Source organism: Jaculus jaculus, chromosome 1 (genome assembly GCF_020740685.1).
Source record: "Jaculus jaculus isolate mJacJac1 chromosome 1, mJacJac1.mat.Y.cur, whole genome shotgun sequence".
NCBI classification, from domain to species: Eukaryota; Metazoa; Chordata; class Mammalia; order Rodentia; family Dipodidae; genus Jaculus; species Jaculus jaculus.
In genome coordinates this window covers 143,053,935-143,069,899 of record NC_059102.1, presented here as the reverse complement: position 1 = coordinate 143,069,899, position 15,965 = coordinate 143,053,935, and the positions used below count along the sequence as shown (strand labels likewise).

Sequence of the window (15,965 nt, the reverse complement as noted above, 5' to 3'; positions counted from 1 at the left end):
AAGCAGACACACTTCAGATTGGGCCAGAGCTCCACAAAGAAAGTGAAATGAAAACCCTCAGAAGGAGAAAACATAAATTTGCAAGCCATGAATCAAAAAGGGAACTGCATCAAGACTACATAAAAAACCCTTAAAATGCAACAATATGGGGCTGGATAGATGGTTCAGCAGTTAAAGGCACTTGCCTGCAAAGCCCAATGACCCGGGTTAGAGTCCCCAATACCCATGTAAAGTCACATGCACAGAGTGGCACATGCATCTGGAGTTCGACTGCAGTGGCTAGAGGCCCTGGCACACCCATTCTCTCTACATAGCTACCTCTGACTTCCTCTCTCTCTTTCAAATAAATAAATAAAATATTAGGCTGCATGTGGAGGTACATGCCATTAATCCCAGTACTTGGGAAGTAGAGGTAGGAAGATTACCAAGAGTTCGAGACCACCCTGAGACTACATAGTGAATTCCAGGTCAGCCTGAGCTAGAGTGAGACCCTACCTTGAAAAACCAAAAAATGAAAAGAAAAAAAAAAAAAAAGAAAGAAACCCTAAAATATTAAGGAAAAAAATGGGGCTGGAGAGATGGCTTAGCAGTTAAGGTGCTTGCCTGCAAAGTCCAAGGGCCACGTTCTACTCTCCAGGTACCACATAAGTCAGACAAACAAGGTAAAACAAGTACACAAGGTCACACATGCACACAAGGTGGCGCACATGTGTGGAGCTTGAGTACAGTGGCTGGAGGGCCTGTCATGCCAATTCTCTCTCTCTCTCTCTCTCACACACACACACACACACATTTTTAAAAAGGCCTTAAGCCAGTCATGGTGGCACAAGCCTTTAATTCCAGCACTAGGGAGGCAGAAGGATTGACATGAGTTTGAGACCACACTGAGACTAGATAGTGAATTCCAGGTCCGCCTGGACTAGAAGTAAGACCTTACCTTAAAAAACCAAAAATAAATAAATAAATTAAAAGGTCAGGGCTGGAGAGATGGCTTAGTGGTTAAGGTACTTGCCTGCAAAGGACCCTGGTTCAATTCCCCAAGACCCACATAAGCCAGATGCACAAGGTAGTGCATACGTCTAGAGTTCATTTGCAGTGGCTGGAGGCACTGGTGCACCCATTCTCTTTCTCCCTATGTACCTCTTTTACTCTCTCAAATAAGTAAGTTTTTTAAAATTTTGTAAGAGGCCAGTTTATTGGGCTTGCCTACAAAACCAAAGGACCCAGGTTCAATTCCCAGGACCCACGTAAGCCAGATGTGCAAGGTGGTGCACGTGTCTGCAGTTCACTTGCAATGGCTAGAGGATCTGGCATGCCCATTCCTTCTCTATCTGCCTCTCTCTCTCAAATAAATAAATCAAAATAAAATATATTTAAAAAAATAATAAATAAAGGGCTGGTAATGTAGCTTGGTTGATAGTGTTCACCTAGAGTGCACGCAGCCCTGAGTCTGATCCCCAGCACCATATAACCCGCATGGTTGTGCACACCTGTACTCTCAACACTTGGGAGGTAGAAGCAAGAAGATGAGAAATTCACTTTCCACTACAGATCAAGTTGGGAAACATCCTGGGATACATGAGATCCTCTCTTAAATATAAATAAAAGGCTGAGCATGGTAGCACACACCTTTAATCCCAGCACTTGGGAAGCAAAGGCAGGAGGATAACTATGAGTTTGAAGCCACCCTGAGACTACAAAGTGAGTTCCAAGTCAGCCTGGGCACGAACAAGACTCTACCTTGAAAAAACAAAATAAATAATAAAGGACAAAAATGAAATTTCAATAACAGAAATAAACAAGTGGCCAATACCACATGACAACATGCCCAGCATCACAAGCACACATACACACACACAAAAAAAAACCACCACTGAGCTGGGCGTGGTGGTGCACACCTTTAATCCCAGTACTTGGGAGGCAGAGATAGGAGGATCACCAAGAGCTCAAGGCTACCCTGAGACTAACAAGTGAATTCCAGGTCAGCCTGGGCTACAGTGAGACCCTACCTCAAAAACTAAAAAAAGGAGTCCGGGTGTGGTGGTGCACGCCTTTAATCCCAGCACTTGGGAGGCAAAGGTAGGAGGATCGCCATGAGTTCAAGGCCACCCTGAGACTACATAGTGAATTCCAGGTCAGCCTGGGCTACAGTGAGACCCTACCTCAAAAAAACAAAAGACAAACAAAAAAAAAAAAAACTAAAAAAAGGGGGCTGGAGAGATGACCTAGCGGTTAAATGCTTGCCTGTGAAGCCTAAGGACCTTGGTTCAAGGCTCGATTCCCCAGGACCCACGTAAGCCAGATGTACAAGGTGGCACTTGCATCTGGTTTTCATTTGCAGTGACTGGAGTCCCTGGCATGCCCATTCATTCTCTCTGTTTCTCTTTCTCTCTCAAATAAATAAAAATAAAAATAAATTTTTAAAAAAGAGACAAGATGGGCTGCAGAGATGGTTTAGCGGTTGAGCGCTTGCCTGTGAAGCCTAAGGACCCCGGTTCGAGGCTCGGTTCCCCAGGTCCCACGTTAGCCAGATGCACAAGGGGGCGCACGCGTCTGGAGTTCGTTTGCAGAGGCTGGAAGCCCTGGCGCGCCCATTCTCTCTCTCTCCCTCTATCTGTCTTTCTCTCTGTGTCTGTCACTCTCAAATAAATAAATAAATAATAATAAAAAATTTTAAAAAAAAAGAGAGAGACAAGAATAGCATGACCCCTGTGTAAGGATAACATGCAAATTCACGGAACAGTCCATATTTTTAAATGTGGAATCTAAGAAAGAAGAGCCCGAGGAGTCTGATGACAGCATGAGCATTGGTCTTTTTGTTTGGTTTTGGTTTTCGAGGGTTAGGGCAAAAAAAAAGATAAAGAGTAAAGATAAAGATGAGCATCACCATGCATCTGTTCATGATTCATCACCAAGATCAGGGGCCAGACTTATTGCTACATGAATTATCTTACTTACTGTGAAAGACACCCTCATGGAGGGGAAAGAACAGTAGACGCTTGGTGGCAGAAGGCACACCCATTGTCAGCCTGTCCATCTTCCAGCCTCGCAATCTCTGCATAGCCGGTAGAGGCCATGAGAGGAGCAACACAGGAACAGGGGACACAGGGAAAACCACCTACCTCTGACAGCACCTCTGATGAGGTCTCCAGATTCCGGAGGTTATCCCCTGGTGTGGGGGTGCTGATGCCATCCCCCCTCTGGCCCACAGTCAGTGCCTGCTCCCACTTCTGCAGGGCTTCCTCAAAGAGCTCCATGCCTAAGAGGGAAGGGGAGAGCCAGGCCTTACAATATCGTTCATGAGGGGATGTAGCAGAGTGCCAAGGCAGAAGGCCCCGGAAGGATGCAAACCAGGCAGGACTGTGCAGCTGGGTCCCATTTCTTCACTTAGGCTAGATGTTCAGCCCTGTCCAGACGGGGCTGAAATAAGGATTTGTGGGGATTGTGCAGCAGTGCCTAGAGAAGTGATCTGAGCCCTGACTGGACTCCCAGAAAGCCAGTCCTCTCCACCACCCTGCCCCTGAGGCCCAGGGCCAGCCTCCTGGCCGCACCTTGCACATAGAGGCTCTCAGCACTGCCGTCAGTGGTGGGCACAGACTCCTCCATCCCTCTGGCTTCCCATGGGCCTGAGCATGCAGCTGTGGGGCTGGATGAGTTCACCACCACCATCTGGGAAGCAAGTGTAAGGAGAAGTAGTGAGGCCATCGGTGGGACCCCTCTAAAACCACCTCCAGTGCCTGACCAGATGCCACATATCCTCCCTAAAACCACCCCTCAATGAGCCAGGCTAGCGTTCACTTGCTCAGAACTGCCCAGTCCCATCGACTCAGGTAGCTGAATGGTATCAAATGCCAATAGCCTCACATGAAAACACTTGAGACCAGCTCCTGACTGATGCCACCCAGTTCCCGTTCTACTACTCAGAAAAGGAAGACAGAATACTTACCTCAAATCAGAATCTTGCATGATTCTGATGAATGGCCAGTGCACTCCTACAAAAGACTGGGTTCTAACAAGAACCATCTCTTGCCCACCCCTGCCTCCCAAGGGCAGAGTCTGGATCCAAGCCAGGGCTTGGTACTTGCTGAAGTAATTAAAAACTAGATGAAAAGCTGGGCATGGTGATGCACACCTTTAATACCAGCACTTGGGAGGCAGAGGTAGGAGGATTGCCATGAGCTCAAGGCCACTCTGAGATGATATCCCTGAGATGATATAGTGAATTCCAGGTCTGCCTGGGCTAGAGACCCTACTTTGGAAAACCAAACAACAAGAACAAAAAACAAACAAACAAAAAAACAAACAAAAAAACCTAGATGAAGGCTGGGGAGATGGCTTAGCAGTTAAGGTATTGCCTTCAAAGCCTAAGGACCCAGGTTCAATAACCAGTATCCATGTAAGCCACATGCAGATGTGGTACGATCGTTTGCAATGGCTGGAGACCCTGGCATGCTCATTCTCTATCTGACACCCACCCCCCAATGAATGAATAAGATATTTAAAAAGCAAAAAGCTAAGAGCCAGGCGTGGTGGCACTCTCCTTTAATCCCATCACTCAGGAGACAGAGGTAGGAGGAGTGTCATGACATGTTCGAGGCCACCCTGCGACTACATAGTGAATTGTAGGTCAGCCTGGGCTAGAGTGAGACCCTACCTCAAAAAACAAAACAAAACAAAATCAAAAAAGAAAAACTTTAGAAGAGTGAAGGAAGCAAAGCCACAGCCTAGGGAAACAATCATCTCCTGATCTCGCTTGCGCTCCAGACCCCCAGCGCCCACGCCCCCTGTGGTCACCGCCCAGGTACTCGCTCGACATCTGAGCAATGAAGTCTGCCAGGCGCTTCCACAGATCGGCGCTTTCCCGAGAAGCCCTCCCCTCCCCACTTCTGCACCCGCGCATCTGTCTCCTAGCAATGCCTGCAATGCCTGCAGGGGTTGGCAACGACCTCTGAATGCTCGCAGGCATGGACGAACACGTGAACCAGTGAAGAAGCCCGCCTCTCTCATCTCCTTGCCAGCCCAGAAGCTTCCGAAGAGCCGAGTGGGAGGCTCTGTCGGCCACTCTGGCTGTCCCTGGCAATCCACATCCTACTCCAGTTGCTCACCGAGGCCAAGCTGTGGGAGGAGCCTGAGTGCTTGCTGGGTTCGATGGAGGAAATGCCGCTGAGAGTGTCATTGCTCTTGCTACTAGGGCTCTGTACCCTCCGGCTGGAGTAGCCTGTGAGGAGCAGAGGGGTGGGTCATGCAGGTGGCCCTCACCCAAATCTTCTTCCCCATCCTCACCTTCTAGAAGACAGTCCTGACCTCCTAAGCCAGGCCACCAGCAGAGCCCTTCGAGCCCATGCACTTAGCAGAGGAACAGGGCTGTCCTGCTGTCGGCAGGCCTAGCCCAGGCCAGGCCCAGAGGAGGACCCCACTCTGTTGGGATAAGATGAGAACGAGGCCAGGTCACTTTCCTGTGTGCTTGACTGAGGGACTCATTAGGAATTCTTACTGAAAGTCGGGCGTGGTGGTGCACGTCTTTAATCCCAGCACTCAGGAGGCAGAGGTAGGAGTTGAGTTCAAGGCCACCCTGAGACTACAGAGTGAATTCCAGGTCAGCCTGGGCTAGAGCGAGACCCTACCTTGAAAAACCAAAAAAGAAAAAAGAAAAAATTCTTACCAAGGGCTGGAGAGATGGCTTAGCAGTTAAGGTACTTGTCTACAAAGCCAAGGGACCCAGGTTTGATTCCCCAGGATTCAGATGGACAAGGTGGTGCATGTGTCTGGAGGCTCTAGCATGCCCATTCTCTACCCCCCCCAAACAAACAAATAAATAAATAAATTCTCGCCAGAAGTTGGGCAGGCTTGGTGGCTCACGTCTTTAATCCCAGCACTCAGGAGACAGAGGTAGGAGGATTGCAGTGAGTTAGAGGCCACCCTGAGAGTATGTAGTTGAATTCCAGGTCAGCCTGGGCTAGAGTGAGACTCTTCCTTGAAAAAACAAAAACAAAATAATTCTTGGCCTGGAGAGATGACTCAGGGGTTAAAGGTGCTTGCTTACAAAGGTCCAGGTTCAATTCTCCAGTACCCATGTCAAGTAAGATGCATGAAGGTTGACACATGTGTCTGGAATTTGTGTGCAGTGGCAGGAGGCCCTGGCATATCCATACCCTCCCCTCTAGTAAATAAATTAAAAAAAAAAAATTCTTTCCAAAGGAGCATAGTAGCATACACCTTTAATCCCAGCAGCAGGGGAGGGTGAGGTAGAAGGATTGCTATTGCTGAGAGTTGGAAGCCAGCCTAAGCTACAATGAGACCCTGTTTTAAAACAAACAAACAAAACAAAAAAGTGGGAGGGCTGGGGAAATGGCTTAGCGGTTAAGGAGTTTGCCTGCAAAGCCTAAGGACCCTGGTTCAATTCCCCAGGACCCACGTAAGCCAGATGCACAAGGTGGCACATGTATCTGGAGTTCATTTGCAGTGGCTGGAGGCCCTAGTGCACCCATTCTCTCCCTCTTTCTCTCTCTCTACCTGCCTATTTCTGTATCTCTCTCTCAAATAAATAAATAAAAATAAAATATTAGGGCTGGAGAGATGGCTTAGTGGTTAAGCGCTTGCCTGTGAAGGCTAAGGACCCCGGTTTGAGGCTCAATTCCCCAAGACCCACAGTAGACAGATGCACAAGGGGGCGCATGCGTCTAGAGTTTGTCTGCAGTGGCTGGAGGCCCTGGCATGCCCATTCTCTCTATATATCTGCCTCTTTCTCTCTGTTGCTCTCAAATAAGTAAATAAAAATTAAACAAAAAAATTTAAAACAAAATATTAAAAAAAAAACATAAGTCAAGTGTGGTGGCACATGCCTTTAATCCCTGGACTTGGAAGGCAGAAGTAGGAGTTCAAGGCCACCCTAAGAATATATAGTGAATTCCATGTCAACCTGAGGTAGGGTGAGATCCTGCCTCAAGAAAAAAACATAAAGCTGGTGAGATAGCTTAGAGGTTAAGGGGCTTGCTTGTGAAACCTAAGGACCCAGGTTCAATTCCCCAGTACCCACGTAAGCCAGATGCACATGGTGGCACATGGGTCTGGAGTTTGTTTGCAGTGGCTGGAAGCTCTAGTACTCCCATTCTCTCTTGTTCAAATGAGTAGAAACAAAAACTATTTTTAAATATATATAAAAAACATAACTTTTACCACATGCAAATCAATCTTCTATTTTTTTTAATAAAAAAGAGGAGGGGAGCTGGAGGGATAGCTTAGTGGTTAAGGTACTTGCCTGCAAAGCCAAAGGACCCAGGTTCAATTCCCCAGGACTCACATTAGCCAGATGCACAAGGGGGTACATGCATCTGGAGTTCATTTGCAATGGCTGGAGGCCCCGGGGTGCCCATTCTCTCTCTCTCTCTCCCCCCACTTTCTTTGTCAAATAAATAAATAAAAATATTTTTAAGAAAGAAGAGGGGCTAGAGAGATGACTTAGCTGTTAAGCGCTTGCCTGTGAAGCCTAAGGACCCTAGTTCAAGGCTCAATTCCCCAGGATCCACGTAAGCCAGATGCACAAGGTGGTGCATGCATCTGGAGTTCATTTGCAGTAGCAAGAGGCCCTAGAACACCCATACTCATGTACTCTCTCTCTCAAATAAACATAGTTTTTTAAAAGAGAGAAGAGCTGGCCATGGTGTTGCACGCCTTCAATTTCAGCACTCAGAAGACAGTGGTAGGAGAATCCCCTTGAGTTCAAGGCCACCCTGAGACTACATAGTGAATTCCAGGTCAGCCCGGACTACAGCAAGACTCTACCTTGAACCTCCCCCCCAAAATAAAAGAGAGAAATGGAGGAGGATGGGAGGACTAATTTATATTTCAGAATCCTTATGGCGAGGGCTGGAGAGATGGCTTATCAGTTAAGGTACTTGTCTGCAAAGCCAAAGGACCTGGGTTCAATTTTCTAGGAACCACATAAGCCAGATGTATTAGGTGGCACATGCATCTAGAGTTCATTTGCAGTGGCTGGAAGCCCTGGGGCACCTATTCTCTCTCTCTCTCTCTCTCTCAAATAATAAATAAATGAGCTGGGCGTGGTGGCGCACACCTTTAATCCCAGCACTCGGGAGGCAGAGGTAGGAGGATCAACGTGAGTTCGAGGCCACCCTGAGACTACATAGTGAATTCCAGGTCAGCCTGAGCCAGAGTGAGACTCTACCTCGAAAAACCAAATAAATAAATAAATAAATAAATAAATAAATAAATAAATAAATGAAAGAATCCTTATGGCCTGGGGAAGCTTATATCCCTGGACCCAACCTGGGTACTCCAAATTTTATTTTATTAATTTATTAATTTTTAAAATTTTTTTGGTGGTTGGCTCTTACTCCAGCCCAGGCTGACCTGGAACTCACTCTTTTTTTTTTTTTTTTAATTTTTTTTTAATAGGAAATGCAGTAGCCTCTTGGAAGAGCTGCTTTTTTTTTTTTAATTTTTTTTAAATTTTTTATTTATTTATTTGAGAGCGACAGACACAGAGAGAAAGACAGATAGAGGGAGTGAGAGGGAATGGACGCGCCAGGGCTTCCAGCCTCTGCAAACGAACTCCAGACGCGTGCGCCCTCCTGTGCATCTGGCTAACGTGGGACCTGGGGAACCGAGCCTCGAACCGGGGTCCTTAGGCTTCACAGGCAAGCGCTTAACCGCTAAGCCATCTCTCCAGCCCTGGAACTCACTCTTTAACCCTAGGCAGGCTTCAAACTCACAGCGACCCTCCTACCTCTGCCTCTCTCCTAACAGCTGGGACTAATGGTATGCTGAAGGTTCTTCATGTGATAGAACACCGAACCAGCGCGACGGGCCAAGTGCCCGCACTGGGGTACTACCTATAACAGTGAGCCTAACAGTCTCAAGGAAGGTTGATTCCCACTGAGGAGAATCTAGGTGTGAGACACGAAAACACCAGCACCAGCCTGAGACCCCACATTGAATAGCTCTGGGATATGAGCAGTCAGGGCATTTCACTGCAGCTCACCTACCTTTCTTCACCGATGGGACCTTGCGGGCCATGAGGATGGGCAAAGGTATGGTGCCCAGCTGCTCACCTCCTACCTCAGGGCCCACCTGCTTCTTCTTCCGCCGGCGCCTCTTCAGCTGGTGGGCAGCCAGGGCCAGGGCCACGGTCCCCAGGGCCGTGGCAAACAGGACCTTCCGCAGGCCTGGCGTCAACCGCAGTTGTGAGAATGCAGACTACAGGAAAGAGAGAGGTGGTCCAGTTATGTCACCCGAAAGAAAGCTCTTCCGCTGGGGTGTGGGGGCGCATGCCTTTAGTCCCAGCACTCCAGAGGCAGAGGTAGGAGAATCACCAGGAATTCAAGGCCACCCTGAGACTACATAGTGAATTCCAGGTCAGCCTGGGCTAGAGTGAGGCCCTACCTTGAAACAAAAGAAGAGTGATGGAGGGCTGGAGAGATGGTTTGGCAGTTAAGGTGCTTGCCTGCAGTGTTAGGTTTTTTTGTTGTTGTTGTTTGTTTGTTTTTGGTTTTTCAGGTAGGGTCTCACTCTAGCTCGGGCTGACCTGGAATTCACTATGTAGTCTCAGGGTGGCCTCAAACTTACAGTGATCCAATCCAACTACCTCTGCCTCTGAATACTCTGAGGGTGGCCTGTGAACTCAGTGATCCTCCTACCTCTGCTGGGATTAAAGGCATGAGCTACCATACCTGGCTGCTGTGGTAGTTTGAAAGAATTACCCGCAATAGATTCAGGAGGTTTGTTTACTCAAGCTTGCAATTTGGCTAGAGGAAATGTCACTGTGGGTGGATCCTAGAGTCAAGCCCTAAAGTGTGTTTGGGGGCGGATCTGGAATTTCCAGTATCCAACCTGGCTGAGTTCTGTCTGGAGTTCTTGAAATGTGTTTGCTTGTGCTAAGGGTGGTTGTTTTTTTGTTTGTTTGTTTTGTATTGTTTTTTGTGTTTTTTTTTTTTAATATTTTTTTTATTTATTTATTTGAGAGCGACAGACACAGAGAGAAAGACAGATAGAGGGAGAGAGAGAGAATGGGCGCGCCAGGGCTTCCAGCCTCTGCAAACGAACTCCAGACGCGTGCGCCCCCTTGTGCATCTGGCTAACGTGGGACCTGGGGAGCCGAGCCTCGAACCGGGGTCCTTAGGCTTCACAGGCAAGCGCTTAACCGCTAAGCCATCTCTCCAGCCCTTTTGTGTTTTTTTTTTCTCTCTCTACATGGATCTATGAAAGGTGGCAAGCTTCTACCATCATCAAACTTCCCCTGGATCGCTAAGCTTCAAATAAATTCCCTTCCTCCCATAACTGTGTGTGGTTTGGAAGCTCACTGCAGCGATGCAAAGATTACTGTGACACCTGCGAAGCCTAAGGACCCAGGTTTGATTCCCCAGAACCCGTGTAAGCCGGATGCGCACATTGGTGCATGCATCTGGAGTTCGCTTGCAGTGACTAGAGGCTCGAGTGTACCCATTCTTTCTCTCTCTCTCCTCTCTCTTTCTCATAAGTAAAAAATAAATATACAGAGTGACAAAGTCAGCCGCCATTGGAGAGGGGACTGGACAGTCTTTGTGAACTGTGAACCACAGAGATATAAAGATAGCCCAATGCCAGCACCAAGGAAATGAATCTTCGGGTCAAGAGCTGTCCCCAACACTGTCAGTCACCATAATACACCTACAGGGCTGCAGCGCACTGTTCCAGGACTTGACACGTTACCTGTCATGCTCCAGATCAGGAATGGTGACGTCAGCAACAGTGACAGAACTGTAACTCAATCCCAGATCTGATGACTCTCAATGCGTAATGACTCCTAGAGTGGATGGCAATCGCTCTCCCAGACAACCCCATCCAAATAGGCTCATCCTCACCCTCTGCCACTGGCCTGGATGTCTCTTGGATGGGACTTTGACCCCCAGGACAGAGCTTCAGGAGTGTCAAGAAGCTCAGTCGGACAAAACATACAAGGCTGTCAGAGAAGACAACATTGATCCCGTCCCTAGACTGAGAAACTGGGCACCTAGCTTTAGTGCAACGACAAGACTTGAGGCCCCAGAGCCCTAACCCAGTCCTTTTACTTTGCTTAAGGCGTAGACATAACAAGGACCCAGCACATTCACTGCTGAGAGTCCCTGGGCTGAGCAGCTCAGTTTTTCAGACTAGTGCGGGAAGGGGGAATAGAACAGGGGCTAGACCACACTCCCCCCAGGCCTTACCTGCCCAAATGTTGTGTACAGGAACACAGGGATCTCTGCCACTGTCATGGCCAAGGCCTGGATCATGGGCATGCCCTCAGTCCGGCGGAAGGCCATGATAGGTCCAGCAGCCCAGGCAGAAGCCCTCAGGGAATGTCTTCAACTGGTTGCTGACTGGGTCCTGAGCACCATGCACATCCCAGCAGGACAGGGGCACACATACCAGAAGGTCCCTCCGCAGAGCTAAGAGACAGAGGAGTGAGACACAAGTATCTCAGGAATCTAAGATCTAAGATGTTTGAGTTGCTGAGGCTGAAGAATACCAAGCTGAAGGCCTGCCTGGACTTCACAGCAAGCTCAACACCAGCCTAATTGAGCCAAACTCTGTCTCAAAATAAAAAATAAAACTGGGCATGGTGGTGCATGACTCTAGAGTTCTTTTGTAGCTGCAAGAGGCCCTGGTATGCCCATTCTCTCCCTCCCCATCCTCTCTACTTGCAAATGAATAAAATATTTTTTAAGTGCCCTGCAAGGCCTGGTGGTACACATCTTTAATCCCTGCCCTCAGGAGACAGAGGGAGGATGATTGCCTTGAGTTCAAGGCTATCCTGAGAATACATAGTGAATTCCAGGTCAGCCTGAGCTAGAGTGGGACCCTACCTCGAAAAACCAAAAATAAATAAATAATAATCAAATGAGGGGGGGGCTGGGGCGATGGCTCAACAGTTAAGGAGCTTGCCTGCAAACCCTAACAATCTTGGTTTGATTCCCTGGTACCCATGTAAAGCCAGATGCAAAAAGCAGCACAGGAATCTGGAGTTCGATGGTCGTGGCTGGAGGCCCTGGCATGCTCATTCTCTCTGTTTGTATCTCTTCTATGTCTCTCTGCTTGAAAATAAATAAATAAAAATTAAAAAGTGGGGCTGGAGAGATGGCTTAACGGTTGAGCACTTGCCTGTGGAGCCTAAGGACTCTGGTTTAAGGCTCGATTCACCAGGACCCGTGTTAGCCAGATGCACAAGGGGTGCATGCGTCTGGAGTGCATATGCAGTGGCTGGAGGCCCTGGTGCACCCATTCTCCCTCTCTATCTGCCTCTTTCTCTCTCTGTCTGTCGCTGTCAAATAAATAAAATAAAAACAAAAAATATTTAAAAAAAATTAAAAAGTGGGCGGGAGCTACAGTTCAGTGACAAAGCATGTGTGGACACACACAAAGTGCACTAGGTGGACCAGATGATCACCAAGCCTGCATCTGGAATCCCAGGACTGGAACCAGGCCCCAGCCCACTGCCCCTGTAGGCCGAGAAGCCACCAGAGGATCCACAATCCCTGTATCCTTTTGGGGGTAGAAGACAACTCTGGCATGCTGGCCCCAAAAGGGACTTGGGGCCAGGCATGGTGGCGCATGCAGAGGTAGGAGGATCACCATGAGTTGAAGGCCACCCTGAAACTACATAATGAATTCCAGGTCAGCCTGGGCCAGAGTGAGAACCTACCTCAAAAAACTAAAAAAAAAAGGGGGGGGTCTGGAGCCTAGGAGATAAATAGATCATCTCCAACTTAAGAGCCTTCTGCACTTTCTCAGGCTTTTTCTTATGGGGGAGGAGTGTTCCAGGCTGTAGCTGAGGCTGACCATGTGGAACTCATTCCACACAGTCCCAGGCTGACCTGCTACTCAGGAAGATCCCTACCTCAGCCCCCTCAACCCCCTGAAGGCCACCACACCCCCACTTCTCTTTTCTCAGCCTTTTAAAAGTATACAGCCCATCAGCTAAACAGAGTTCTCAGGCCCCACACAGAAGCATGACAACTTTTTCATCTCCTACAAAGTCAAGAATGTTTTACTTCCTATAGATAGTAAGTGTGCTGGGAGAGTTTGTTTGTTTGCTTGCTTCCTGGTTTTCACTTGCTTTGCTTTGAGACAGGGTCTTACAAGGAAGACCAGGCTGACTTTGAACACCAGGCACTCCTGCAACCTCAGCCTCTCAAGGGCAGGGATTACATGCTGCATTTTTTCTATTTCACTAACCATGACAACTTGGTGAAACAGATGTAAACCGCCTGCTCCTACCTTCCAGTGAGGAAACTGAGTCTCAGGAAGACTAAACCAGGAGTCCAAAGTAACACAGCTGACATGTGGTAGGAAGAAGATTTAGATCAATGTCTAATGGACTCTAGACTCTTGCTTGACACAACTCTTCTAAACCTGATGTGGAGCAAGCGGGCAGTGCAGCCCCAGCAGCGCCACCTGCTCCCCACCCCAGACCTGCCCAGGGCACAAGACCAGGGAATCAGTGGCTAGACTGTACACAGTCCAGAACCCCAGACCCCACAAGAGTACTCCCCACTGCCAGCACCAAGTTCAAGAATGCCTTCAAGGTCTCCCAGGACCACAAGAGGAAGGAACACAGGCCAAGACAGACCCTGTCTTCCTGGGATGGCAGCCAAATTCACTGGGCCAGCACAAGAGACAGCTTATCCTCAGTGAGTGGGAGGCACACTTGTACAGATCCCAGTCTAGCCCGGGGCTGGGGGGAAGGGGGAGGCAGGCAGGGTGACATTCCGGAGTTGAGCAAACTGTCTCCTGGTCAAGGGCAAGGGACTACCACAAAGGAGGTCATGAAGTTGAGCTTTGACATCCAGAGGCCAGGACCTGGGTTTAATCCTGGAAGCCCTTCCTCCTACCCCCTGGCCTGGCTTGGCCTTAGTGGGAGAAGAGGAGAACATTAGAGGACCAGCCAGCTCTTCCTGCCATGACAGCTGGCAACAGGCTCTCTAGTAGTTTTAAGGTGGGTCATTCACAGAAGGCTCCTGATAACCACAGTTCATCAGAGGATGGGGAAACTGAGGCTCTGCGAGGTGAGCAGCCAGCAATCGGCAGGAATTCCAGGGCAGTAGGCGTGACTCTCAGTCGCCACATGCCGTACACACACACTGGTACTGTTTACCCATGCCACACGTGAAGGGCCTGACACATGCTCTAAGAGCCTGGCCTGCTACTGTCCCTAGGAGGGTCCAGATGGCCTCTGCTGTCTGGGACCCTCCCACAGGAAGGGAGGGAGCATTACCTGTCACGTGCGCCTGCTTCACTAAAAGTAAGGGTTCAAATTCAATCAATCCATACCCTGCCTGCCTCCGTGGCCTGAGAGAAGCCAGCGCCTCTTCCCCGATGCGAAAACACCCCACGCTGTACATACTTCTAATTCGGGACAGGGCCTGGCTCCACCTGGGAAGTCTCCTCCACCTCCGCTATGACACTTATGACACCCTCACCCATAGATACCCACGCTTTCCATCCCAGGCCCTCCTTCCCCGTCTCAAAGAACCTCACCCCTAAAACGCCTTTTACCTGAGCACCCTCTCGACCCAGCAGTGTCCCCAAATCCAAGCACTCCCTCGAGTCCCCTCTGCTCCGTGTCCTGTCCCATGCAGCCGGACATTGAGCAGCCACCCCCCGCCACTACAATGGACCTCGCAACATCCCTAGTTTTAGGGAGCCCAGGCAGACCCCCGACCCCTAAGAACATCCTTCAAGATCGTCCTGTTACCCTGCAACGCTGACACACCTGCTCCTTCCAAGCCGTCTGCTTTGCCATCCCGAGCTAGGCTACCTGCGCCCCTGCTCTGACAGCCGCAACGTTCCAGGCCCGGGCGCCTTCCTCCCAGACCCAGCTACCTTCTCGCGCCACCCGCCCACCCAGCCCCCCAGTGCGGCATCCTCTCGCGCCACCTTCGGCCCCATCCTGGGCACCTTCCCGGACCGGCTGAGCAAGGACAGCTGCCCCCATCTAGACCCCCCCCGTGGGTCGGGCTCCCCACCCGCTTGCAAGCATGAGCCCCAGGCCCTGGCGCAGCGCCGGCCGGCCACAGGACGCAGCGCGGTTCGCCACTCACCCGGGACACCATCGCCGCGGAAGGGCAGCGTCTCCTTCCCCGGCGGCAACACAACCAAACGCAAGCCTCCGGGGGGCGTGGCCTCGCGCGGACCAACCCCGCGCTGGCCAATGAACGCCTCCAAACCGCTCCCCGTCGCCGTGGACCTCGGCCAATGGGGTGGGTCATGTGACATGTTGGCCACGCCCCGCAGCCCCGCCGCCCCGCCTCCTAAGTGCGGTTGAGGCGCGGCAGCGGCCTCTTCTCTCCTACGATTGGCTGTCAGGATTAGATTGACGCTGGTGGCTTGAGTGGGGCGGAGTCACTTTAAAGGGGCTGGGGCGCAACCAGCTGTCAGGACGCTTCGGAGGGGGGCTAAGGAGGGGGGTTGCTGGAAGGTCGTGGGGCATCCCGAACTTTAGGCTTTTCTACCCCACGTGGACAAGGCCTTTCTGTACTTCAAGTGTCCGATTTCATTTTTCATGAATTAAGTAACGCATTCGTGACTTTGTGTGCGTGCGTGTGCCACCTCGTATCTAGCTTTACTCGGGTGTCAGGGAATTGAACTTGAGTCAGGAGGAGACCAAGTGCTGTTAACCACTGAGTGACGTGCCCAGCCCCATCAACTGCCCAATTTCAAACCCCACCACCTGTAGCTTCCCTCGAGATCCTCTTGATCACTTGCTAGATTCCTCCTTGTTTGCCAGATTCCTCCTTGTTCTGGATCTGTGTGTGTCTTCCCTGACTGTTGAAAGTCAGAAAATTTGGTGCTTTGTTTTGTTTTTTGAGGTAGAGTCTCACTTTAGACCAGCCTGCCCTGGAATTCACTAGGTCGTCTCAGGCTGGCCTCCAACTCACAGCGATCCTCCTACCTCTGCCTCCCAAATGCTGGGATTAAAGACGTGTGCC

The 15,965-nt window shown here is 49.9% G+C and overlaps 1 protein-coding gene and 1 pseudogene across 1 annotated transcript in view; one reads left to right on the top strand and one right to left on the bottom strand.

The window, feature by feature from the left end:
* The window catches only part of Miga2 (mitoguardin 2), a 29,887-nt gene extending 14,733 nt beyond the window's left edge, over nucleotides 1-15,154 (bottom strand). The window contains exons 1-6 of the mRNA XM_004671780.2: nucleotides 15,078-15,154; nucleotides 11,205-11,426; nucleotides 9,006-9,216; nucleotides 5,106-5,218; nucleotides 3,552-3,669; nucleotides 3,123-3,259 (exon numbers count right to left, since the gene is read on the bottom strand). Of these exons, the coding sequence (XP_004671837.1) occupies nucleotides 3,123-3,259; nucleotides 3,552-3,669; nucleotides 5,106-5,218; nucleotides 9,006-9,216; nucleotides 11,205-11,300 (675 nt within the window). The 5' untranslated portion in view covers nucleotides 11,301-11,426; nucleotides 15,078-15,154. The remainder of the gene's footprint in view (nucleotides 1-3,122; nucleotides 3,260-3,551; nucleotides 3,670-5,105; nucleotides 5,219-9,005; nucleotides 9,217-11,204; nucleotides 11,427-15,077) is intronic.
* LOC123458371 lies at nucleotides 2,665-2,754 on the top strand (annotated as a pseudogene).
* Nucleotides 15,155-15,965: the final 811 nt, after the last annotated feature.